A 27688-nucleotide genomic window follows, 5' to 3' on the forward strand; every position below is an offset into this window, starting at 1 on the left:
CATCATTGGGGTCTGACTCTCCTGCCTTATGTATTTGTTTTATTTTGTCCTCATTCCCACTTCTATTTCCCAGCTATATCACAGACAACTATTCTAATGTATTTATAGTTGTGTATCTGTTTCTGCTCTTTCTAAAATGGAAGCCACTGCTTTATATATAAATGTACTCTTAAAAAATTTTTTTTTAGATTAACATACAATAAAATTGGCTTTTTGGCATACAATCTATAAATTTTAACACATATTTGTATTTGTGTATCCACCACTATAATCAGGATACAGAACAGTTCCATCACCCCAAAAAATCCCTCATGTAATCACATTCTCCTCTCACCCTTAATCAGAGGCAACCACTGATCTATTCTTCATTACTATTGTTTTGTCTTTTTGAGGATGCCACATAAATGGAGTCACACAGTATACATGCATTTTAATAATACATGTAAATGATATTTTATAGCTCATTTTGATTGTATGTTTTTCATCCAGTTGGATTTTTTTTAATTTTTAAAAAGTTTGATATAACTTCAAACTTGTAGAGAAGTTGTTAGACTAATACAAATAATTTCTGGATATCCTCTGGATTCCCTAAATGTTAACATTTTACTATATTTACTTTTTCCTTCTCTCTCTCTCGGTCTCGCTCGCTCTCTCTCAGTCTCTCTCTCTCTCTCTCTGTGTATATATCTATAGATAAATGTTAATGTAATTTTATCTAGATAGATACATCTAGATATCTCTCTCATATATAGATATATATACTTTTAACCTTAAATATTCAGTGTATATTTCCTAAAAACAAGATAATTTAAAAATATAATATATAACCATAGTATAATTAACAATCAGGAAATCAACATTGAAACATTTCTACTATGTCATCTACAGGCCTTAGGAAGACTTTGTCAGGTGCCCCAATAATAGCCTGAATGGTAAAAGAAAACCATCTGTTGTATTCAGTTGTAATGTCTCTTAGTGTCTCATAATCTGGAATAATTCCCAAATCCTTTGGATTTCATGACAGTGACATTGTTGAAGAGTACAGGCCAGCTATTTTGTAGACGATCTCTCAATTTAGATCTGTCTGATGTTTTGTTTCCTCATTATCAGATTCAGCTTATTCACTTTTGACAGGAATACTGCTGAAATGATGCCGAGTTCTAGATCTACAGACAGGCACTGTCAGTTTGTTACTTATGGGCAGTGTGAACGTTGAGCATTTCATAATAGTGATATTTGCCATTACTCCATTATAGTTAATATTTTACCATTTTATTTTTTTTTATTTTATTTTTTTGAGACGGAGTTTTGCTCTTTGTTACCCAGGCTGGAGTGCAATGGTGCGATCTCAGCTCACCGCAACCTCCGCCTCCTGGGTTCAGGCAATTCTCCTGCCTCAGCTTCCTGAGTAGCTGGGATTACAGGCACGCACCACCAAGCCCAGCTAATTTTTTTTTTTTGTATTTTTATTAGAGACGGGGTTTCATCATGTTGACCAGGATGGTCTCGATCTCTTGACCTCGTGATCCACCCACCTCGCCTCCCAAAGTGCTGGGATTACAGGCGTTAGCCACCGCGCCTGGGCCAATATTTTACCATTTTAAATTAAAAGTATCTAGGCGGGCGCAGTGGCTCATGTCTGTAATCCCAACACTTTAGGAGGTTGGGGTGGATGAATTGCTTGAGGTCAGAAGTTCAAAACCATCCTGGCCAACATAACATGGTGAAACCCCATCTCTATAAAAAATAAAAAAAATTAGCCTGGCGTTGGTGGTGGGCTTGAGGTTCCAGCTATTCAGGAGGCTGAGGCACAAGACTTGATTGAGCCTGGGAGGTGGAGGTTACAGTGAGCCGAGATCACGCCACTGCACGCTAGCCTGGGTGACAGAGTGAGACTCTGTCTCAAAAATAAATAAATAATAAATAAATTTTAAAAAAATGTATCCTATGGGCATATACTTTGAGATTATGTAAATATCTTGTTATTCCTCAAACTTTCATCTACTTTTTAAAAAAAGTTTTCCTTATCCTTCATTGTTTTCTTTATCCACTGGGTTTTAGCATCTACAAATGATTCTTGCCTGAATCAGTTATTATGGTAGTTGGCGATTTTCTAATTCCATTATTCCCTCTATGTTTGTTAATTACCATTCTTCTATGGGGAAGAGCTTACCCTTCTCCTCTATTCATATATTAATGCAGACCTGTGGATTCTTACTTCTTTAAATAAATCACAATCCTTTACTGTCATTATTTATTCTGATGTTCAGACTATCCCAGATTTGGCCATAAGATCCCCTTCATGGGGTATGGTCTTTGGGATTCCTCTTTAGAGATTCTTTTGACATATCCTATTCTTTGAGCATTTTTTTTTAAACTTTTAGGCTCAGCAAGAAGTTCCAGGGTCCTCTTGTTCTTTCCTCAACTCAGCCATAGAGTCAGTCACTTCTCCAATGAGCTCTACTTCCTTTTAGTAGAGAATCATAATTAGAAAATAAGAATTGGGTGCCAAGTGTGCACCTTTGTTTTTAAGGTCCATCCACATTGCCATGTGTATGTCCAGCATGTTGATTCTACTAACTGCTGAGTAATACCTCGTGATAGTTAACTATCCCAGTGTTTCTTTTTCCCTTCTGTAATGAAGGCCTCCTGGACTGCCTCCAGCATGACTTTCACAAGTATTGCTGTGAGGAACATCCTTAGACGTTTCCTTTATGGGAACGTGTGGGTATGTTTATGTTGATTCGGGGGTGCCAGACACTGCTCCAGAATGGCTGCCCCAGTTTACATTTCCAGTAGCAGAACATGACAGGCTCTGTGTCTCCGTGAATAATCAGCATTAACCAGCTTCCTATTTTTTGCCAAACGAATAGATGTGCTGGGATAATTCTTTGTTTTAACTTGCTTTTCTCTGATTACTAATGAGCTGGAGCATTTCTTCATATGCTTGATGGTCTTTGGGATTCCTGTTTGGTAAATTGCTTATTCATTCTAATCCTTTGCCTGTTTTTCACTGGGGTTCTTATATTTTTCTTGATGATATGCAGGAGTTCCTTATACATTCTGAATATTAATCCCTTGCTGGTCTCAGGCATTGCAGATATCTTCTGAATCTGTTACTTACTTATTTATTTACAATTTTGTTCTTAAGAGTTGGAGTTTTGCTCTGTCATCCGGACTGAAGTGCAGTGGTGTGATCAAGACTCATTGCAGCCTCACAATCCTGGGCTTAAGCCATCCTCCCACCTCAGCCTACTGAGTAGTTGGGACTACAGGTGTGCACCACCAGACTTGGCTAATTTTATTTTATTATTTAGAGATGGGAGTCTTAATGTGTTGCTCAGGCCACTCTTGAACTCCTGGTCTCAAGCAATCCTTCCACCTCAGCCTCCTGCATCTGTTATATCTGTGTTCACTTTGCTCATGCTGTATTTTGTTTGAACATAAAACTCTTTTTCCCACTGTTTTGTGCACTCTCTCACCAGCACTCTTCTTTTTCTGTAACTAAGTTAATACCCTTTGTTCTTCCATATGTTAGTTATGCTGGTATAGCTGAACTCTGCTAACCCTCCTCAGCAAACAATCTGTTTTTATGACACCTTATCCTCTACTGAATTCTCTTTATTAAGATTAACTTGGGGGGCCCTGTGTGGTGGCTCACGCCTGTAATCCCAGTACTTTGGTAGGCCGAGGTGAGTGGATCACGAGGTCAGGAGATCGAGACCGTCCTGGCCAACATAGTGAAATCTCATCTCTACTAAAAATACAAAAAAATTAGCTGGGTGTGGTGGCGCACGCCTGTAGTCCCAGCTACTCGGGATGCTGAGGCAGGAGAATTGCTTGAACTGAGGAGGCAGAGATTGCAGTGAGCCGAGAATGCGCCACTGCACTCCAGCCTCTGTGACAGTGCAAGACTCTGTCTCAAAAATAAAAAAGAATGACTTGGCCGGGCATGGGGGTTCGCATCTGTAATCCCAGCACTTTAGGAGGCCGAGGCGTGTGGATCACCTGAGTTCAGGATTCAAGACCAGCCTGGCCAACATGGTGAAACCCCATCTCTAGAAAAATACGAAAACTAGCCAGGCATGATGGCGGGTGCTTGTAATCCCAGCTACTGGGGAAGCTGAGGCTGAGAATCGCTTGAACCTGGGAAGGAGAGATTGCAGTGAGCCAAGATAGCCCATTGCACTCCAGCCTGGATGATAGAGAGACTCCATCTCAAAAAAAAAAAAAAAAAAAAAGAATGACTTACCTGCCTCTTAAGAGTGTGAGGTCTGCATGCAAGTATTATTAATATATTTATTCAGCAAATGTGTGACATAGGCCTATTGTGTGTTAGGAACTATGCTGTCACCAATGAAATTTAGAGAAGTTAACAAAACTTGCCTGTAGCTTTTTAGAGGTGGCGCAGTGATTTGAAACCTGGCCTCTGATTCCTTCCTACTGTGTTACCTTTGCTTGAAAATTGCATTTGGGGATCAGTCATGGTGGCTCTCATCTGTAATCCTAGCACTTTGGGAGGCTAAGGCGGGTGAATCACCTGAGGTCAGGAGTTCAAGACCAGCTTGGCCAACATGGTGAAACCTGTCTTTACTAAAAATACAAAAAGTAGCTGGGCGTGGTAGCACGTGCCTGTATTCCCAGCTACTCAGGAGGCTGAGGCAAGAGAATCACTTGAACGCAGGAGGTGGAGGTTGCAGTGAGCTGAGATTGCGCTACTGTACTGCAGCCTGGGTGACAGAGCCAGATTCTGTCTCAGAGAAAAAAAAAGAAAGAAAATTGCATTTAGTTTCTGTAGACTGTGTGTCAAATGTCTAAATCTCTTCTAACAAATGGCCTAAGGAGGTGCAGAGCAAAGCATCCTCACCAGCATCCTGACCTGGCAGTGAAGCATGGGACCCTGGAGGGAGTAGTGGTAAGTGTGACTCTGGAGTTCTCCAGTGGCAGGCCCTGGGCTACTTGTTAGTGACTGGCTCCAGGTTGAGAGGAGAGCCCAGAAGAGGCAGGTGGCTACCCCAGCCTGGAGGTGAAAGTCTTAAAATAAAATGCCAGATATCTATACCATTCTAATCCTTTCTAAGAAGCTAAAATCATCCCTTTGGGAAATGCTCTAGTTCTAAAAGGACAGATACACAGCAGGATCTTCCTGGGGCTAATATGGGGTTTGCAGGCAAGTAGGCCTCAGAGCCTTTTCCTGGTAGTGATAACTGTGGGCAGGCACAGTTTCCAGAAATTCCAGTGGAGGGAGTGAGAAGGCAGAATCTGCCTTTGGGTGAGGACCAAAGAAAGCAGAAATTCCTCTTGGGACTTTTTCCTCCAGAGGCCAAACACTTGGGAGCCTGTTTACTGGGCTTTAAAGAGTGACCTCTAGTCATTCTTTCTTGACCCCAAGGCTTTACATTTCTGTGGCTTCCCCACTGGACAGAAGTGGAACTGTCATGCTGCCTGTTTTGGGGTCTCCCAGAGGTTTCCCCATGTCCTCTCTTTGCTTGTACTGCCCCACGGAATTGGGGATCTGTGACCACATATGGTTTAGAAGTAATGCTTGAGAATGGTTTAGGTCGGTGACGTCAAATAAGATTCACTTTTATGCCACCTCCATCAGTTACAGGCCCCCTGGGCCCCTAAATTGGGAAAGATTCTGAGACAGAATCCCCATGGGCATAGCGTAGGGACAGTAGAAGCATGTGTGCTGTGATTTGCTATTCACTGTGTGGCTGCATCCAGGAAGATCAGAACCCTGGAAGATTAAAGGAAAGTTAGGACCGCTTTTTTGCCAATCCAAGAGTATCCTTAAGGAAGTCTGTCAACCTCTCTGGCCTTCAGTTTCTTTCCTGTGTAACCATGGGGCCAACACATAATTATCAAAGCTCCTTTGGCCCTGGTCTGCCAGGATTCTCTGGGGTCTGGTTTGAGGTGGATCCTGGCCCTTCAACGTGGCAGAATCTAATCGTGGCATTGCTTCCTTAGATTTAGGCTTTGATACCCTTAGTGACACCATCCTGGGATCCTGGGCTAAGTGACCACCTGAGGTTTTTCTGGTGATTTTGTGACCCATGTAAGACTTTCAGCTTTGGGGTTATTCTCTCAGGGAAATAGTGACATTTGGTGAAGAGCCTGTTTGGTGTGGCTATGTGAGGCTCACCTAAGAAAATGCAACATTTTTATTCGGAGGTTAGGTCATCCGTTGCCACAAAGTGTCAAATGCTAGGCCTAGAGCCTGGAGAAAACTTATTTTAAGATTGATGGGGTGCTAGAGGGGGTGGGGTGGTGGTGGTTGTAGCTCATGAATCAGGTGCTAAACCTAGAAACAAAAGGCCTCATGAGCACGATGAATGGAAAGCTGCCCAGTTGGTCTAGTTGTCCACTTGGCCACCGAGGCTTGCTGTGAAGACCTTGTCTGGCAGAAATGAGAGTGTTTTTGCCCCACCTTGATTGTAACTGTAATTTAGGACTAAAATCTTAGATTCTAAAACATCAAAGGCAAGATGGCTCCCAGCTCTGTGAGCTCAGCTTCTCACTTCTTAGTTGAACAGGATCTGTGTGGGTTAGCACACGATTGCTGCTCCTGCTGCCGGGAGCTGTCCCAGGCATAGAAAGGAATGGGACACAACCCCTGCCCTCAAGATGTCTAAGGGAGGAAGTGGGCAGGTCAGCTGGTGCCTCATCCCTGCGGGGCTCCAGCCAAGATTTGTGAAGGGTGTTGCAGGCCTATGGTGTGGGGACTGACTGGTCCCGAGAGGGTACTGGGGAAAGATTTGAAGAGGGGATGACATTTGGTTTGAACTTCAAAAAATTGTTGCTTTACCTTTTTCCAGAAGTTTTTGAGGTAGCTTATAAGAACACATACCATATAAAGGACCAATATAAATTTAAAATCAGAAAAAGAGAAAATGGGAGGCTGAGACAGGAGAATATCTTGAGACCAGGAGCGTGAGACCTGCCTGGCAACATCTCAAGTGAGACCTTATCTCTACAAAAAATTTAAAAATTAGCTGAGCTGCGTGGCTCATGCCTGTGATCCCAGCTACTCAGGAGGCTGAAACCACAGCCCAGGATGATTACCTGGGCCCAGTAGTTTGTGGCTACAGTGAGCTGGCACCACTGCAATTCAGCCTGGGGTACAGAGCAAGACCCAGTCTCCAAAAAAAAAATTAGATATTTGCCCCACCATGGGCAAACCATGGGTCCCAGCATAGTTATTATACTTGACCGTTTGCAAAAGCTGAAAGCAAAACATGTTAATGTGTTATACCTTGTTAGAGAGGAAAATACACGGTAGTTCCTGAGTGTGAGTTGTTTTTCTTGACCTCACTCTTAAATAGTTTTATGGGGGTGGGAGGGAGGTGGTAGTTAATAAGTGAACCTGTAAACCAGCGTTTCTCCAAATGTAGTCCAGGGAATAGCATCAAAATTATAGTTACCTAGAGTGCTTGCTAAAATGCAGATTCCTGGGCCCCTTCCCCAGGCTTATCAAATCAATCTGGTGAGTAGGACCTAAGAATCTGCAAATTCACATACTTCCATAGATGATTCATCTTGCACTCCACAGCGTGAATGCCACTGCAATAGACGGAAACCCACCAGCATTGTGAAAACAAGATTGAGTGCTTGGCCTTTGAAGGTTGAGTGGGACTTTAATGAGGGAGAGAGCAAGGCATGAGAAGTGGCAGCTCCACTGAGGTCAGTGGTTCATTGCTGACAAGGTCACTTTTAAGTCACATTTTAGAAGAACTATGAAGTGTGGCAGTTCAGGCATGTGGCAGGACTGTTTCTGAGCCCAGATGAATGGATGAGCAACTGGCCCCACTGTGCCCAATTGGTCTGGCTTCCCACTTTGGCCACCTAGGCTCTGCTCTGTGGACCTCGTTGGCAGGCTTCTTTATTTTTATTTATTATTATTATTTTTTCTTTTTGAGACAGAATCTTGCTTTGTTGCCCAGGCTGGGGTGCAGTAGTGCAATCTTGGCTCACTGTAGCCTCTATCTCCCAGGTTCCAGTGATTCTCCTGCCTCGGCCTCCCTGGTAGCTGGGATTACAGGCAAGTGCCACTACGCCCAGCTAATTTTTGTATTTTTAATAGAGACAGGGTTTCACCATGTTGGTCAGGCTGGTCTTGAACTCTTGACATCAGATGATCCACCCATCTTGGCCTCCCTAAGTGCTGGCATTACAGGTGTAAGCCACCACACCTGGCCTATTTTTTTCAGCAAATTCTTTGTTTTTCTCTATGTCTCCAAATTCAGGGTACTGAGACCACAGATGTGTTGTTTCCTGTCGAAAAAGTATTTCTCACTTAGCTGGGTGTGGTGATGCGCGCTGTAGTCCCACTACTGGGGAGGCTGAGACGAGAGGATTGCTTGAGCCCAGGAGTTCGATGATCATGCCATTGCACTCCACCCTGGGTGACAGAGCAAGACACGGTCTCTTAAAAAAAAAAAAAAAAAGATTAAAGTGTTTCTTTCCCTGGGACCTAATAGTGGCTTGGATGGTGAGTTGGCAGAAAGAACAGTGGGTATTGAACTTGTGTTTTGTGTGTGGTATGCCCAAGACACATGATGTCAGCATTAAGAATAGAACATTCCTGTTTGCTGGTCGCTGGCTTGTATGTTTTGAAATCTTTATTTTGGAAAATACTGCCTTATTAGGAATGAGACTAGGGAGGGGGTCACCTTTCCCATCTGTGGATCATATTTTAAAACATTCATTGTTCAAGTTTAAAGATATAACTGAAGATATAAAGAAAAATACCACAAACATCTGATATAAGAAACAAATCATTTCCAAAAAAAAAAAAAAGAAAAGAAAGAAATCATTTCCTGTACCTTTGAAGCCTTTATGAGTTAGATTTTGAAACTCAGTGAGAATTGCTTCACATGAGAGTTGAAAGTCCCTTCTGTTGGCTCTCCATCCCCTGTTTTTCTGTCAAGTTTTCTTATAGGTTTATGGAAACCTTTGTTTCTTGTGCTGGTGGCAGATAGCTATGTGCCACCCACACAGCTAGGATTTGTTGGCATACTCCCATGTGCATACTCCCATGGCAGCCAACTGGACACAACTCTGTGATGAATCCTCCCAAGAGGACTGAGGGGCCCTGATGGAGTAACTGCTTCTTTGCAAGGCTTTCCTTGACTCTATTCCCTGGCCCCTACCTAGTTGATTCCCCTTCTTCTGTGTCAGTTCAACTTGTCACCTGTCACACACACCAGTACTGTTTGTTGGCTTTGCTGGTCTCCTTGACTCCTGAGGGCAAAGATTTCTTCTTTTTTTGTTGTTGTTGAGACAGAGTCTTTTTTTTTTTTTTTTTTTTTGAGATGGAGTTTCGCTCTGGTTACCCAGGCTGGAGTGCAATGGCATGATCTTGGCTCACTGCAACCTCCGCCTCCTGGGTTCAGGCAATTCTCCTGCCTCAGCCTCCTGAGTAGCTGGGATTATAGGCACGTGCCACCATGCCCAGCTAATTTTTTGTATTTTTAGTAGAGACGGGGTTTCACCATGTTGACCAGGATGGGCTCGATCTCTTGACCTTGTGATCCACCCGCCTCAGCCTCCCAAAGTGCTGGGATTATAGGTGTGAGCCACCGCGCCCGGCGAGACAGAGTCTTGCTCTATCGCCCAGGCTGGAGTGCAATGGTGTGATCTTGGCTTACTCCACCTCCTGGATTCAAGCAATTCTACTCTCTCAGCCTCCCAAGTAGCTAGGATTACAGATGCCCACCACCACACATGGTTAATTTTTGTATTTTTAGTAGAGATGGGGTTTTACCATGTTGGCCAGGCTGGTTTCAAACTCCTGACCTCAAGGTGATCCAACTGTCTCCACCTCCCAAAGTGCTGTGATTACAGACATGAGCCACCACGCCCAGCCTCAAAGTCCTCTTCTTTACTTGCTCGCCCTGCCCCCCTACATGCCCTGTACCACCTGGCACATGATACATACTAACTGGGTACATGTTTGAATATGAATGGATGTGGTGCTGTGAATGCTTAGGGGATGTGGGTGAGGTGCTTAAGAACCAACCTTGAATGGTCTGGGAAGGCTTCCTAGGGAAGGTGATATTTGAGCTAAGGCCAGAGAGCTGGTAGATTTGGTGATATTGAAGTCCTTGGAGACTTAGAGAGCTTGCGCTCCTCCCAGAATGATGGATGAACCAGGTACAGTACATGATACTTCTCATTTCTAGTCTAGGGGGCCTCAAGGGGCACCGTGATTTCACAAGAATGCTGCAAGCAAATCTTTTCTCAAGCTGGGGAATTTGGTGGTAATGCCTGCTCAGCTTGCAGTACGCACCTGGCCTTTGGAAGACTGGTACAGAGAGAAGCGGCCCACCCACATGAGCCTGTGGAACAGCACTGGTGGGGGAGATGGTTTGTGAAGAGGGGCTGTGCATTTGTGCTGTCAGGTCTGAGACCCCGGAAGAAATTCCAGCATCCCAACTTTCAGAACCACAGAGTTCTAGGCACTGCCGAGTTCCACATGTTCTCAAATGTTTCCTGAATACTTGAATTTCCTGTCCAGGAAATTTTCAAAAGAAACTTAGAGGACTGACCCATGGCTGCCAAGGAAGGACTTTTTAAAAAATTAAATTTAAAATAATCAATCCAGCATGAAAATCTATGATCATTTCATAAGAGAAAGGACATTTTAATATTCAAAAAATAAGGAGCACTTAATCTTGGAAGAAAGGGCATTCCTAGACATTGATTACCTTTAGTTTAATGAAAAACCACCTATGTGACCTTTACTTTTATGATTTCATTCCCAGACTGGTGAAACATTGTCACAATAAAGCATCAGGCCAAGTCTTCTTTCTACCTACTGGCCAATCAGTTGACAAGCAGTGACTAGATGTTTCAGCCTGTTTTGTTGAGGCTAAAGGATTGTACTAGTGCTTCAGCCAGCATGAAACCAGGCAGGAGTCTGTGCTGGTGTTGGCTTAGATTAGCAGGGCCTTTGATGGAGGGGCATGTATGTGTTTGGGTTTGCTGTGCCAGGCAGGGGAGTAGTGGAATTTGTCTGAGTTGAGCTCACACATTGAAGTTATTGAGCGACTTACATGCAAGGCCATGACCTGGACTCCCAGCCGAGAGGCCCACGTGGCGGGGCTTGAGCTAGGGGAGCCGAGGACAGCTTACATCTGCTCATCTGCTTACGTAACCCTGCCTCCCAGCTTCCAGAGCCAAGAAAACACACAAGCCAGCCCAGCGGGGCCGAGAGCCTGTGGTAGCACACGCCATGCGCCGCACAGCAAGGGTGTCTTGGCTTGGCCTGAGGGCTGTCATGAAGCCCTCAGCCCTCTGCCTCCCAGAGCCTCTCTCTGCAGCTCCAGGGAATGGCTCTGAGACCTGGTAGCAGGTCTGCATGATTCTGAACAGAGCTAGTCGTTGCCCTCCTGGAGTCTGAGCTCTCTGGAGTTTCTCACTGGGACAGAGCCATGTGTGTAGCAGAGCATGGCCCCTGCAGTGTGGCAGGAGGTGTGCAGGTCACTCAGGAGGCCTCTTGGCTGGCACTCGACCCAATTAGTCATATACTCCAGGTCTGGGGCTGCTGTCTGCTGTCCAATCTCAGAGATGTGAACTGCAAGATCCTCAGAGTTGTGGAGGCTTCAGAGAGAGAAGGTGGAGAAAAAATTGCCAGATTGGGCAAGAAGGGCAGGATTGGGGGTCAAGGTGTCTCAATGTGTTGGAAGCACAATGGGAGGTTGTACTAGGGGCAGAGAGTACAGAAGGGAGCAGGAGAGTGAGAAGAGGCTGTTCAGTGAGAAATCTCTGTGCAGAGCCATTGGAGGAGCAAGCTCCTTGGCCATCCTTAAGCCAGGGTAATTTTCATTTAGGTTCTGCCACGCACTCAGCAGGGAGCTCCTGGAAGGCAGGATCTGTCTAATCCATCCTCCCTCCCTGCCTCCCTGCCTCAACCCACTCCTCCTGGGGCTGGCACACAGTAGGTACCCAGAAAGTATCAAGGGAAACAAATAGAAAGTGGTCTTGACACATATCACAGGGCGAATTTGCATTTAACAAACATTTCAGAATAATGACTCTGGTTTGATCCTCCATCACCTTCTGTGGATTGTCAGCATGCTGTGGACACCCCCTGCATGGGAGGGCGTGGGCGTGGGCATGTGTGTATGTGAGGGTGAGAGAGCGTTAGTGTGTGTGTTGGGGTTGGGGAAGAGGAGGGGGAATAGAAGATGCACCACCAGGGTATCAACTTCTGCCCTAGGGAGACAGTAGTGTCAGTTGCTGAGGGAATCCTGAGGAGAGGCAGGTCTGGCTGCAGGTGGTGATGGTGGTGGGGTTGCATGAGAGTCCATTTGGGGCAGGTTGAGTTTAAGGTGTCCATGGCATATGGCTAGCCATGTCTTATTGGCTGTGAGGTCAGGAGAGAGCCGTGGGATGGAAACAGAGGTTTTGGAACTGTCATGTGCTTAAACCAAAGACCTGGGTGAGAGTAAGAAGGAAGAGTGTTTAGGGAGAGTGAGAGAAGGGGGCAAAGATGGACATCCAGGAAAGAGGCTGAGAAAGCCTGGGAAGCAAGGTAAGAGGAGACGTAGGTGAATGTGACACATGGTGATCAAGGCTTCTTTCTACCTCTCCTGTGCAGGACACTCCCTTCTGTCTGCTTGGACATTCATGCTGAGGGCAGGGAAGGTGAGAGCAAGGATTTGTCTAAGATCTTGCTTTGGATCCCTGTGCTCCTCCTGGTTTACCAAGTGTCACTGGGTGTGTCAAGGCATTCTGAGACCTTAGAGATTAACCAGTCCAATCCCTGCAGTTTACAAATGAGGAAACCAGTGCCTTGAGAGTGTCTGTACTCTCGACTCAGGATGCCAGAGATCATCTGGAAAGTCACTGGTGGAGCTGGGCCAGGGCCCAGGCATCTCTGCACCTGAGCAGGGCTCTTGACTTCAGGACCACCTTTCTGAAACCCATGATGGGGCAACACCAGGACACTTTCCGGCCTGCAGGTGTCTGTCCCACGGAAGTGAGCCAGGCCACGTGTGAATTCCTGTTTTCTGAGTGGGTTTCAGAAGTTGTGAGCACGTTGGCAGGATGACAGCCCAGGTGCTTCTTGGGTTCCCCAAAATGGGGTTATGTTTAGCAGCATCCTCAGAACCAAAGGTGGAGTGGGGGCTGCAGATGTTGTGGGGGCCTCTGAAGTGAAAAAGCCCAGTGACAGATCTTTTCTTCATGTTTTTCACAAGTTGACTCTGCAGCAGGGTCCCCCAGGTGGCTTTGCCCAGGGTTGGGAGTTGGGCAGCCCAGGCCTAGCCAACCTTGTGGGGAAAGGTATAAATGACGACAATCCCTGAGGGCCCTCTTTGCCCGAAAGCCCTAAGGCTTTACATCAGAGATGCCCATCAGATGGCCCATCAGAGCCCTACTGCCCAGCTTGCCCAGTGAGAATCATCTGGGCTCCTTGTTAGGGTAGCCATTTAGGTCCTTCCCAAAATCCGCAGACTCTATAAGGAAAGGGCCGAGATTCTGTATTTATAGTAAATTCCTCAAGCAATTCTGGTGTTATATTTGAGAAAAACTTGTCCAGGGTGACCACTGACTGAGTCCTGGTCTTCTCTGAAGAGCACAGAGCCTGCTCACTTCAGGGCACCCTGGGAGGTAGGAGCTGGCTCAGCAGCCAGTCTTACAAGGGACTGAGCTTCAAGGCCTCTATCCCTTCAGGAGGGAGGTGCGTGGCCAGGGAGGGAGCAGGCCTTCTGGATATCTGAGGATCTTCTTCCCTGCCCCCGAGGGTCTGCTGCCTGAGCTCTGTGATAGTGCAGAGAGCAAAAGGACCAAGCTTGACTGAGGCCTGTCTCTCAGTGCAAAAGTTTGCTGGTTAGAGGAGAATGGGAAGGGCATTTCTGGCAAAGAGAAAAGTGTGGACAGACATGGCTTAAGGAATGGGGAGGGAGACGAACAGAGCTGAGATTGAAGGGCCTATTGCCCAGCTATGGGCCTTGGCCTTCCCTGTGCAGGGCCACACAGCCTTGGAACTATTGGAGGTTTTAGTGGGAAAGTAATATGTTCAGGGCTGTGTCTCATAAGAAAAACTAGTGGGAATAGGTCCTGTGATGGTGGACCTGGGTCAGCTACCGAGGGAGGAAAGGTGTGAGATGTGCACTGGGGAAGGGTATGGAAGAGGCAGCTATCTGGTGAGAGGAACCAGGCCCACAGGTTTTTTTCTCAGGCTCTTCAATTCAGAAGGGTGAGTGATTCTGGGACTAGGGGGTGCTTGGAGAACCATGCATTATTGATAAACAGGGCAGGCTGAGGCCTGTTCACTGGCCTTGGGTGGGTTCTCATCGGCATGTTTCAGGTTTTGATCTGCACTTGTGGTTGGTGTTCTCACCTGTTCTCTAGGTTCTTTCCTTTGTTCTTGTGGCTTGTTTGCTTCACAGGTGAAGCTGGTTACACTAGAGTAACAGGTCCCAAAGTGTGTTCCCTCGCAAAATGGTTCTGTAGCCAAATATGTTTGGGAAATGGTGGGTTAAATATAACGAAGGGTTTTTTTTTGGCTGCGCAACTTCTCAGAGCCTTTGGTATGTCTTGTGACTTTGCAGAAGCAGGATTTAATATGCAGCATCCCCATTCTTAATCTGACCACGGGCAATGTTTTTCCGTTAAGCATCTTGCTAGGTCTAATGTTTTCTGGAACCCATTTTGAGGAAGTCTGGTCTGCAGAGAGTCTTGAACCCAGGCTCCCCATACTCTCTGCGGACCCTTGATTCCCTATGTTGCCTGGACTGCACCATATGTACCATATACCCTGTATATGACCTTTTCCTTGTCCCTCTTCCCACCTACCATTACCTCACAATCCACAATCTTCACCTCATCCATTTTTCGTCTGCGCCAAGCACTCTCTTACTAGCTTACTTCCCTCATCTGCATCCATATTCTTCTAGGCCAGAAACTTGGGAGTCATCCCTGCCATTTTGTGACTTCTTCCTCTTTGTTACTTTATCCCCTCTGTTACTAAGCATTCTTCTGTGCTCTTTCCAGCTATGTCTTTTCTTTTCCCTCAGTTTCCTCTGGGGTCTCTTTGCCTCCATCCCTCCCAGAGCTTGGTTCACCTTCCATTGAGTCCCTTCCTGAGACATGATCATTCATGCCATTCCTGCTACCTTCCACTTTGAAGCTAACTCCCTCCACACCTATGTCCTGAATGTGCATGTGCGCGCGCGCGCGTGCGCACACACACACACACACACACACACACATCCTTTGCCAGTTAGGCTAGAATCAGAGAGCTGGTGGTGTCAGCCATTTGTCCAAGGCTACGCAGCTGGGAGGTGGCAGAGCTAAGTCTCAACCTCAGGAGTTTGGAGAAACTGCTTTATCATCCATAATCACTGATTTCTTCAACAGCCTATCAGGAAATCTGAGAGGAAATTATTTCCATTTTACAGTGGAGTCTGAGCAGGGAGGGTCCTGGGCAGGCGAGTGCTTCATAGAGTGATCAACCATCTGGGTTTGCCCCAAACTGAAGGGGGTTTCCGGGGATGGTTGGTCACTCTAGTGCTGGATGTGGTGCCTGATCTGGGCAGGAGGGCCCTCTCCGTGGCCATGCTGCCTCCCAGAAGGAGGTGTCTCCTCTGCAGGTGCAGCCTGGCTGTCTGATGCAGTCTGTGGAGCGATGGTGAGTCCTGTGGGCTGCTAACTTCTCCCTCCCTCCACCTCTCTAGTGGGCCCCATGCTGATCGAGTTTAACATACCTGTGGACCTGGAGCTTGTGGCCAAGCAGAACCCAAATGTGAAGATGGGCGGCCGCTACACCCCCAAGGACTGCATCTCTCCTCACAAAGTGGCCATTATCATTCCATTCCGCAACCGGCAGGAGCATCTCAAGTACTGGCTGTATTACTTGCACCCAGTCCTGCAGCGCCAGCAGCTAGACTATGGCATCTATGTTATCAACCAGGTGAGGCCTGGGAAGGTGGAATGAGAGAGGGTGTGTATGTGTGCAGATGTGTGTGTAATGAGGGCATGGGAAGGGGGGTGATTTCACAGACACCTGGCACTTAGCGCGAGGAGCCAGCCCCCCAGTCACCACCAGTGCAGATGAACTAAACACCAAACGGTGTGCTTGCCTATTGCTGTCAACTCTTTTAGCCAGGAAAAACTCTGAAGTATTTTCGTTGGTTTGTTTTGTTTTTGTTTTTTGGAAGTAGCCTTCCAGCAAAATTGGGAAAAAAGGCAACCCTAATTTCCAAAGTAAACACTGATTATTTCCTGGCTTTGTGTAGCTGTATATTTTCCTTTTAAAAATAAAACCACTATTTAGATGTCAGACTTTTAGGGAACTTCAAAGTTTATCCATTCAGTCAGACTGTGTCTCCTGGGGCACCTGGAGACAGTGCCCTCGGTTCAGGCTGCATGCCTACATGCGAGCCCCTGGTGAAATATCTGGGGAAGTCTGATTCGTGGGCCATCTGAGAGTCATGTACACTGAGCCGAGTCAGAGAAAAAGTTTCTTACTGCTCATCTGATCCATGTATGTTGGCCTTTAGCCCTGCTTAGGAAAATAATGCTAAGGATAGGTCAGTTTTCATTGTTACCATGGCATGGAGAATCAGATTGATCTAAAGGGCATCTTTATTGAAATATTTTTTTTAGTCCATTTGAGGTGCATTATTTTCCCAAGAGTATACTTTGATATTTCAAGATTATCCCTAACACTTAAATTTATATCTTTAGACTGAAACCTCCTAGGTGCTGTGACACATCTAACTTATCTAGGCACCAAATTTCATTGAAATTCATTTGAAGAATCTAAGTGTGCCCATTTCTACAAGGCCCAATGTCCACTGCATTTCAAGATAATCTCTGCTTTAGGTAGGAGGATTGTTGGCAGTTTATGGCTTCCATCGAAGTCAAGGGACTCTGTGCATCTTCCCTGGAATCCCAGGGGAAGCACTTGAGGACTGCTGTGGCATTGTGCTGCATCACTTGCTGCAGGAGATTCCTAAGACATGTAAGGTCTCAGTCCTGCCCTGTCCCAAAGGCTCCAACCCACTTCTGGCAAGTGGTACCCTCCCAGAGATCAATTTGTTAACAGACCCGAATAACCTGTGATTGGATGGTGGCTGCCAAATGCTTTGGAAACTCACAGGAAGGAGAGAGAGCAATGGCCTGGAAGAATCAGGATATGAACTATGTTTCAAAGTCTGCAGGGAGATGGGTGTCTCAGCTGGGGCCAGTGATCAGGGACCTCAAGGCAGACAGGACCCTCGCATGTTCCTGAAAATTGAGATGCTCACTGGGGTAGGAAAGCACCAGAAGCTCTGGGGCCAGGTGTCAGAGTGAAGCCTGTAAGGCAGGGGAGAGCAAAACAAGCCCTGTTACAAGGAAACTGAAGCAGGAGAGGAGCAGGTGGTGAGCAAAACCCTTGAAGCTGTTTGAATTCTTTGACCAAGTGAGGTACAGACCAGGGCCCTGTGAACACCTGCAAGCAAGACTGCTACACAGTTGTGGGTCACCTTGGAAGAATATTGGAGAATGTAAGAACAGGGAAATGTCCTGCTAAGTACAGGTCACTTTAACCCAGCAAGTATTCGTTTAAGGAAAGCCCTGTGATCGAGAAACATTTGTCTGATGCCAGTGAGCACATACTGATGACAAGATTAATAACAAAATTCAGGATCCTGTTATTAAAGCAGTGGCAGCAAGCACCTGGAAGAGGCGAGCACCTGGAAGAAGTGGCTACCATCACCAGGAGCCAGCAGGGATGACTAAGAACAAGCCGTGCCAGCTGCATCTCGTTTCTGTCTTGATGGTTACCATGCTAGTAGATGAGGGGTACACTGTATATACAATGCTGTCAGATCTTACTCAGCAGGGCATCTGACGGCATCCCACAAATCTGCCTGAGTAGAAGACAGACAGCCATGGTCTGGATGCCATATAGGTAGATTAAAATATGTACAATATATACTTGGGGGCTGGATGCAGTGGCTCACGCCTGTAATCCCAGCACTTTGGGGGGGTAAGGTGGGTGAATCACTTGAAGTCAGGAGTTCGAGACTAGCCTGATCAACATGGTGAAACCCCATTTCTATTAAAAATACAAAAATTAGCTGGGCATGGTGACAGGCACCTGTAGTTCCAGCTACTCGGGAGGCTGAGGCAGGAGAATTGCTTGAACCCAGGAGGCGGAGGTTGCAGTCAGCTGAGTTTGTGCCACTGCACTGCAGCCTGGACAACAGAGTGAGACTCTGTCTCAAAATAAAATAAAATAGAATAAAATCTTGGGTAAAAAGGGTAAAAGAGAGTTAGTGATGATGCTGAATTTTAGAACTGAGGTAGCTGTTTTTGAGGAAGCCTGGAGGATGGGATGCTATATCTAGAATGTTGCAGTTTAGGTAAATGTGAGACTTCCCTGTTTTGAAGTCCAAACAAATATTGGACCAGTGAAATCTAGCCATCAGCTTAAATTCCTGTGATAGAATTTACATACTACCCAGGCTCAGCATAGCAGATTTCTGAATGTCCTCTACCAGCTACATGCTCCTGCCCACCTCAATCCAAGTAGGCAGAACAGCTAACCAAGCCAGCTCAGACCAGTGGCACAGCTGTGCTGGCTAACACTGGGCACTGCCTGGGAGAGTGCTTCTCCCAAATACGCTTGAGGAATGCTGGGTTGAACCATGTCAAGCAGGTCTCGTTCCTGCAGAGCCTTCAGTACCCTGGTGTATACTGTAACCCCAGAAGTGTTTCCTGAGCTTGCCTGACTGGGGAACTTTTCCAAGAACCATCTCAAGTGATGAGTGTTTTGTGAGTCGCACTCTGGGGCAAGCTGGACTGAATTAACGTCTCCTCCCGACTGCCTCCCTGCTTTCCCTGGAACACTGGGAACTGCCCATCCTCCCTCCCTCCCTCCTCTTCCCACTTCATAGCTTAGCATCAGGAATATTTTAGTTTTGGTTTTTCAAACATATATACTTCCTTTTTTCTTATCTTGTCAGTATCATCTCTTTTTTTCTTTTTCTTATACTTTTTTTTCTCTTCATCTTAAGGGTTAACTTTCCGCCTTAAGAGAATCTTTTCCTCTTTTTCCCCCACTTTCCCAGCTACTCTCTTATCTTGTGCTCCAGTCTCACCCTAATTGATCGTTTTGGGAAAATAATGGTCAGAGTCCAGATAACTAAGTCAAGAAAGGCTTAAAGTCTGCCCTGCCTTTCCAGTAAATAATATTACCTAATAAATAATAAAATGGTAATGGGAAACCTGAACCCTGAAAAAAAGAGGTGGAAGGAGAAGCATTTGGAGCACATCCTGTCTACAAATTAGGAACTTCCTGTGTTATCTGTTTTATGGTTATATTCTAGAAGAAGAACAAAGGGATTTTGTAGCACCCAGTTTTGACCTTTGTGTACTGTTTGTTGAGCAAATAAGCCTTATGGGTTGTTAGCCCTCTTTATAGCCTCTCAGGGGCTTCCTGGTGCAGACACCCTGCTGTCATTTTGACTGTTCATTCTCACACACACACACACACACACACACACACACACACACACACACACACCCATTTAAGATTAGACAGAAAGAATGCTCAAAATAAGAGTAGCTTCTGAGACATTTGGTTCAGGGCTTCCCACACAGGCTTTTCAGTATCGAATTTCTTTCTGCCCCTTCGAAATGCTGCACACCCTCCACTACAGTAGGTCACAAGGGTTTCATTCTACTTGAAGTAGGGGACATATCCCATCTCCACCTCCTTAGCTTCCCATTCAATGGTCTTTGCTAGGATTTGCCCAGACCCCTGAGGCTAGACAATGTGGAAACTTCTGTTCCATGTCACAGGGGAGGAAACAGGTTTAGAGAGGGACAGGCTCCAGAAGCCACATAGACAACAGCAGTGCTACGGCTCAAACCCCAGCGCCTGACTCCAGGTTTAGTGTCTTCTCAAGCCCTCAGTGACACTCCTCACGACCAGGGTGCCCCTAGTGTTGCTCACAGCCTGGTATCCAGGGTTTAGAGTGTGCTGTGTGCTCAGACTGCTTAGGTTCAGTCTTGGCACTGCCACTTTCCAGTCACTGACCTCAGGCAGGCTACTTAAGCTCTGCAGGCCTCCATTTCCTCCTTAGTGGGGAGGGCTGTGAGGCATCTGGCACATGGTAAACCTCAGTCAATATCAGCCATTACTGGATATCCATTCCTGCCTCTGCACTCTCCATTAGTTCTGCCTGTTTTCTCTGCCTGCTTCTGTGGTGGTGAATTCTTCATGGCTCCCACTGCCTCCTGCTGTACTCCCACTTGGCCCACATCAGGACCCTTCCTCCTATTGGTTTGGACTCCTTGGGGTCAGAGGATAATGGATAATGGAATGAGCCAGGTGGCAGAATATCAGAGGACTCTGAGGCCTTGCTGGGCCTATAAGCCTCTTCAGAGTGGGGCTGTGTGTCAAGCTCCACACGCAGGAGTGAACTTTCACAGGTTTCTATGGCTCATACTTCTGTCTGTAGTAAGCTGTTAAGCACTCCCATTTGGCTTGGGCCTCTGTAATTACCATAATAACTTATATCTCAAGGATATTGAAGGAATGAACGGAGAGGGGCTTTCTAGTAGAGACAGAGAAGAGTAAGAGTTGCTCTTTGTCCTCAAGGTCTCTCCCCACACACCCACACCTTAGCTCACCAGCATGAGAGAATCCTATTTGGCTCCTTGCACTCTGAGACGTGGATGTCAAGATATAGCATTCTGATGTCAATGGCAGCAAGAAAAGAAGAAGAAGATATCGTAGCAAACAGGGATGCATGCTGCATTTCCTCATACTCAAATCCGGAAAGGAGACTGTAAAACCACTCTAGGTGAAGGAAGGGCAGGTTGCCACCTGGCAGCACTAGCTATAAATTAAAGAATACAGGATGTTTGTGGGATTACCCAACATAAAAGTTACAAAATGAGCGAGGAATGCAGGCACAGCTGGCCAGGTGGGTTTGTCATCACCATGGCAGCCCTTTGCCCCACAGCCAGTACCCGGGACCGGTCTCTCCAGTTCCAATTGCATATCTTCTCGTACCTTTGTTCTTCTCCCTCAGCTGCCCAAGATTTTTCTGGTTTTGACCATGTTACTTCCTCTTTTTAAACTTGTTAGCATTTCCCAACTGCCCACAGGCAAGGGTCTAAATGGTTGGAAGGCCCAAGCTTAGTATCCGAGACCCTGACCTAACTCCAGCCACTTCCTCCTCCTTCCTCCTTCACTGGATTCCCCATCTCCACCCGGATACCCCTGTCCTCCCCTCCTTGTGCCTTTGCTTATGCTGTCCCCTCTGTTCCTAGTGTGTCTCTGGCCATCTTTTAAGCTTCTGTCCCCAACCTCATTAGCTCTGTGGAGCGCCTGGAGTAGAGCTGACTTCTCCCTCCCTGCTGTTCCCAGACTGCTCAGAACTTTCTGGAAAGAGATGATTATGTGAGTTCCAGCCTCACCCCAGCCCCCAGACTCCCAGTCCCTCGTGTTTGCCTCCCTTCTTTCTACCTGACCACACAGCTGGTGCATAGTCAGTATAGACGCAGTGAGTGAAGCATGGGGCTTCTCCCCAGGACTCTTGCCCCTTTGTTTATACCTAGTCTCAGGACCCCCTGCTCCTGGTCTTCTGCCTAGATCTGTGCCTGTTGGAAGTGAAGCCTCCATTCCCAGTGAGGCCAGGTTATGACACCTGGGAACTTGCAGGGCTCCTCCCCTGGCCTCTCCCCAAAGCTTCCGGCTCATTGCTGAACAGAGCACAGGCTGCCTGTGACACAGTCCTTGGGGTGACCTCCTTTATCAGGAAAAATGCAGAAAACCTATAAATATCTTAGCCTTGTGATTGTTAATGATCTTAAGACTCCTTTAGGGTCCTTTGGACTTAGCACCTTTGTGGTCTCACTTTGAATTTTGACCAGTGAGGCAAATCGTCTTCCAATTGTTCCTGTGGAGGGAAGGCTCCGAAGGTAAGCACATGGTAGCCACGTGATGGCTGGGAAGCAGAGCTGGGGTTTGGACAGAGGTGACCTAGAGTCTGAGGAATGCGTCACCCTGCCAAGGTTATTCCCAGAATGCTCCGCGTACACTTGCCAACACCGTGAGTCTCACTGGGTCCTGTGAGGAGGCACAGCAGCTTTTGAGGACAGTCCCAGAGCGCCCCCGGGAGGCTTGCTCCATTGTTAGGCCAGTCCCTGAACCCTGCCTCAAAGGAGAAATGGAGGTAGGGCACAGCCAGCTGCCTTTAGGACTCTGGCTTTGAAATTTTCTCCTGTTTTCTTTTCTTCTGCGTACTGTTTTAGGATGATGGGGTGATAGTTCTAGGCTGGTTGAGGATGGATTTGGAGACAGTCCTTTGTACCCTCAGTGAGCAAGAGCATCTGTCACCCTACCTCAGCAGTTGTCTCTGTCACTGGTCCAAGCAGCTGGTTCCTATACAAGATCAAGATCACCAGGGGAGAAACACACTCCTGGGTCTGTCCCATTAGCAAGGACAGCTGCCTGGACTTATGGCCCCATTGGTTTGGTTTTTATCTTGATCATCTCTACCCTCCCCACATCCCTGCCTTCTGTTTTCTCCCTGAGCTGTCAGTGCACAGATTGATGTGTATGGGAACAGGGCTTGGGAGGGTTGGGGTAGGGCTGGTCCTGTCCTGCAGCCTCCCTTCCTTCGGGCACTTGGACCCTTTGGAGCCTGCCAGGGGTGGGGAGTGGGAGTGGGAAGGCCAGGGAGAGTCTCTGCACCGTCACTGTTTAAGTGTTGCCCCTTTGCTGTGTGCCCCACCTGGTCCATGTCTCTCTCTGTTCTCCTGGGGACTTGATTTGCTGGGAAATTGCTTCCATGGATATTGTTCCAGGAAACACCATTTTTTTTCTGCTCACCGGTGACTCTGTGACAGGGAAAGACAGCTTAGTATGAATTTGCCTTTGCATTGGAACAGTGGTCATCAGAATGGGCCCCTTTTCCCTTGCAGCTTTGACGTTTGCCTCTCTTCCTCACCTCTCTCCCTTGCATCCACCCTTTTCTCTTTTTCTTCTTTTTTGTTTTCCTTCTAGCAGGGGCCTTTTGCCTTTACTTGTTAATCCTGTTTGTAGCAAAGCAAGTGGAAGGAGAAGTTCCTCTCTGATCTGCTTTTATTCTCCACCTACCTTCTCTTCTGTACTCTCCGCCTCCTAGAGAGAGAGGAATGCCGACCTAACTGCTGCTGCCACTGCTGCTGCCACCACCGCTGCCACCACCACCCTGGTAATGTTCACATGCCCTCAAATCAACCTAGAGCCAGGACCCTGCTGGTCAGGGGGAGGCTGTGTAAATAATCCCATGAGTGTGCCGTCCTCAGGCCATGGGGTCTCCCAGGCAAGGCCAGGGCCTCTGTGGGCTCTCTCGGAAATGCCAAAGTTGCTGGAAGCCAGCCCGTTGTACAGTGTCTGAGAGTTTAGCTTCTTTTAAATTAAACCACAGTTGAGCTCATGCTGTATGTGTATAAACTTTTGTACCCTGCTTTTTCCTTAAATTCTGTATCATTGGCATCTTCCCATGTTATTTCATGATCTTCATCATCATCACTTTACGTGGCTTCATGGTAGTTGATCATAGAATTTCATCATAATTAACATGTCTTTTCTCTCTTAGAAGGCCTTTAGATAATGTCCAATTTTCCATGAGCATAAATAATACCATAATGAACATCTTGCAGACTGAAGTTTATTCTGTGTTGGTTTGTTCCACATTTAGGATCATTTCCCCAGGCTAGACTTCCAGATGTGGGATTATGCATTCAGAAATGGTTTATACATTTTTATAGTTCTTAATATAGATGGCCAAATTGCTTTCTGAAAGAAAAGCTTTACTTTCCTCAAGTATTTTTCTCCAACTTGTATCTCAAACATCCTGAACATGCTTATCACCACTGTCTTGATGTATATGCAGAAAGCCATGTTTTCACTTCTCAGTGCGCCAGGTCCTGGGAGAGGCAGGCATCCTGCACTGGCTCCTTGGAGCTGGATTTAAAACTGTCTCCTCTGTGCTCACTTCACCCAGAAGCCCTGCTGGGCTGTTTTAGGAGCTGAGTTCTCTCTGAAGGCAACTTTATAGCCTCTGTCCAGTCTGTGTTCCTGTGTGGCAGGGGTCAAGGTTGTGCTCACTTTTGAGAGTGGTGACTTGGGTTGGCGGAAAACCACTCCCTTAGCCTGGTCCCTAACCCTTGAAGGTCCATTTCTCTCACTCACTGGGGTGAAACATTTAAATCTCAGATTCAAGTTTTGTTGAGAGCTCTGAGTTACCACATTATTATGGTTAACAACTAGATCCCAGCAGAGCATGGTGGTGTGTGCTGACAGTCCCAGCTTCTCAAGAGGCTGAGGTGAGAAGATTGCTGGAGCCCAGGAGCTCGAGGCCAGCCTCGAGCAACATAGTGAGACCCTGTCTCCCTACCCCAAAACCCAACAATAACAGAAGCAAAACTAGAGCCCAGCTGCTGTGAACTCATGTGTGAGTAGATATTATTAGCTCTCCACGAACTCAGCATTTGTATAATCCCAGGCTCTTTCCAGTAATTCTCTGGGATCACCTCCTAGCCTGTCCACGGTTCCAGGATCCACACTTAGGCCTGTAGGAGTGCCCAGTCAGAGCTTCTGCTGCCGCTGATCTGTGACTATTTCATGCAACCCACTCGGCCTAGTTCCTTCCTCTTACTGTCTTAGTGGGCACAGAAAAGCGTACAGAGGGTGTTTCAGCAAACATTGCCACTGCTGTAAACCTGCCCCCGGATCTGTAGTGTTGAGAGCTTAGTGGTAGCTTTATGTATGGTAAGGAGGGGTGTAGCTCTACGATGAGCCAGGGCATGTATATGGGAGCAACAGTATCTCTCTCATCATGTAGAAATTCTGACTCATTGAGAGTCTTGGCTTTCGGTTGATGGTTTTAACCACATTGCTGCTGTGTCTTTTGGTGCAAGAGAGGCTGGGTGCAGTTGGTCCCTAAGCCATTATGGACAAGGGATGTGTCTGCTGATGTACATATCCCTGATGTACACACCTGACATTGAAGGAAGGCAGGGTGGTTGGACAGAACAGTTCTCTAGAGTCAGTTGGGACTTGGACAAGAGGGGCCTGTTGCTTTCTATAGTTGGTCATCTGTCCTGTGTTGCAGTCAGGGGAAGGCCACTCCTGCCTTCCTTAACCACAGTTAGGCTTTTCCTCGGAATTAGGCCAGACTCTGGGCACCTGTCCTGAACCTCTCGCCCCACCCCTACAAAGGCTGCTTGCAAGTGTAGTGCACATGCACAGGGAGCAGGGGAGGTGTGAAAGGGGAAGTGGAGCCCCTGTCTTTAGCCCCTGGGGGAGGCACTGTCTGCTTACTCACCGCTCTTGCCTCGCAGGAATCATACAACAGCTTCCTAACTGGTCTCCTTGCCTTCAATTGGATTGGGGCACAGATCCGTCCTTGACATACAAACCATGGTTTAAGGCTCCCTGTGGCCTAAATAAAGATAAAGCTTAAGTGTCTTAGCAAGCACCTAACCCTCCTCCCCGGCCTCTGATTTGGCCCATCTCTGCCTTCATGTCTCATTCTGGCTTCACTCATTCGGAATGTCTTGTAGTTCCTTGACTGTTCTCTTTTCCTCACAGCCTTTACAGGTGCTCTCACCATGCATGTTTTTCTCTGCTTCTACAGTTGCCTTCTCTCCCACCACCACCTCCGGAGTCAATGTCTGGTCGATTCTGTCTGCTCTCTCCAGTCCCCTTCCTGCAGCAGTCTCTGCTCATTTGTTTGGAGATTTTATACGTTTTCTGACCTTTTTTTTAGAGGGTCCGTCTTCTCCCTCTAAAAGCAGCAGTTGCCTTAGAAGGAAGGGATAACCGTAACTCTTGTCTGCCAACATAAGATTAGGCCTACCCTTTATAAGCTGGGTCTTTCAAAGGGACACCTGCACCCAGCATGCTGGCTCCTCTTTACCATGACTTCCTATGCATTTCACAGGCCTCCAGAGGTCCTCCTGACTCTCTTCTGCTGTGAGAAACTCTGATCATGTAAGCCATAGGCTAAATCTCTTGAGCCTTAAATGTTTTTGGTAATTCCCCTCTTCATCAGAGAAGCAGGATTTGGGAGGAATCTTGAAGCAAACACTACAGAAGGCAGAGTCTCCAGGTAGGATATCTAAGAGACATTTGGAATAGTCAAGACTGTTCAAGATGGGTGAGAAAGCCTCTTCCTGTCATAACAATAGTAGTCCACATTTGTTGCTAGGAAGTATGCTGAGGTCTTAGCCAGTGGGGCAGCCAAAGGCCCCATTTTTGAGATGGGATCTCACTGCGTTGCCCAGACTGGAGTGTGGTAGTAATGTCACGGCTCACTGCAACCTCAACCTCCTCGGGCTGGCTTTTCTTAATTCTAAAAGACTCAGCTTTTAAAGGGTGGGCCTAATCTTATGTTGATAGACAACATTGCCTACCAACCTTGTCTCATTTAATACAATGCGCATGCTATCTCCATGACACAAAAGAGGAAACTGGCCTGGAGGTGTGATGTGCCCCGAGTCACACAGCTAATAAGTAAAGAAGCCAGCATTCCTGAGATTAAAAATGCATGTGTCTGTCACAGTGGTGTATTTGGTGCTTGATCAACGGTTACTTGAGCGAATGGAGCAGCAGATGCACCAGATGAGTGTGCTCAGTGAGGAAGGCAGGAGTGAGGCTGGGTGTCTTCCCACCTCCTGCGAGAGGTGGGGCTTGGCAAGCTTGCCGAGGCCTGTCTTTCTTATCAAAGAAAGTGCGTGCCCTAGTGTTACAGCATTTCACCCAAAGAAGCCTAGAAAGTGCTTGACTATTCTGTCATTCTCGGGGAGGACACTTTCTTCCTCCACTGTTCTGCTGGCCTGGTGTTCCCAGGGCCCCCAGTAGGTGAGAGCACCAGCTAAAGTGCACCATGTGCTTCTGTCTCCCTGCATCCCACAGATGAGGGCTGGCTGGGAGGAGGGAGAGAGGGAGGGATATGTAGTTTAGGTTATTTTGGAAAACTGCCTGACCACCAGTTTTAAGTCTGTGCTGGACACTGGGGCATCTCACCGTGCTGAAAGGGCCGTGGCACCCCCCGCAGTGAAAGGGGGTAGAACCAGGTCTGCTTCTTGGGCTTCTCCAGGGTGCCGTTGCTCATGGGCCTTGGCTCTAGAGGTGCTCATTCATGGTTCCAAAATTCCAATTCCTGGGAAAGGAACAATGCTTAGTTCAGTCTCAGTCAGGCATCTGCTTAGATCAAATAGGCGAGACCAGTAGGCCCAAGCCTGTGGTAGAGACATGACCTCAAAAAGCCCTCTGCCCCAGTTATTGGGGAGTGTACAAGATAAGGGAGCATTGTCTTGAGCTGGGCAGCCAGCCCTGGGGGTCTAGTGCACAGGTGTAGAAAGGCTCAGTTGGTATACCTCCCTTTGCTGGTTGGAAAAGTGCTCAATGGGGCTGAATTATGTTTGACAGTGTAAGTCTAGGTTGGGGTGAGGGTTGTTACAAGATTGTCAAGATGATTAAATGAAATGCCATTTAAAACACTTATCCATGGCTTGTGTCCGGTATCCCTTCCCCAGTGAATAGTCACACTATATTATAATAATTCCAACAACTTCATAATTTTTATATCCAATTTCTAAAGTTTGTTTTTCTTTCTTTTTTTTTTTTTTTTGTTGAGACAGAGTTTCACTCTGTTGCCCAGGCTGGAGTGCAATGGCACAA

The 27688-nt window shown here is 46.9% G+C and overlaps 1 protein-coding gene across 3 annotated transcripts in view; it reads left to right on the forward strand.

Moving 5' to 3' along the window:
- B4GALT1 (beta-1,4-galactosyltransferase 1) overlaps positions 1–27688 on the forward strand; it is a 65118-nt gene that overhangs the window by 17022 nt on the left and 20408 nt on the right. For all 3 annotated transcript variants that reach the window (XM_064380665.1, XM_012454598.3, XM_012454599.2), the window contains exon 2: positions 15687–15922. In XM_064380665.1, coding sequence (XP_064236735.1) covers positions 15687–15922 — 236 coding nt within the window. The remainder of the gene's footprint in view (positions 1–15686; positions 15923–27688) is intronic.

This window comes from Aotus nancymaae, unplaced genomic scaffold (genome assembly GCF_030222135.1).
Source record: "Aotus nancymaae isolate 86718 unplaced genomic scaffold, 86718_ANA_hifiasm-v0.15.2.pri h1tg000003l, whole genome shotgun sequence".
Classification (NCBI taxonomy): Eukaryota; Metazoa; Chordata; class Mammalia; order Primates; family Aotidae; genus Aotus; species Aotus nancymaae.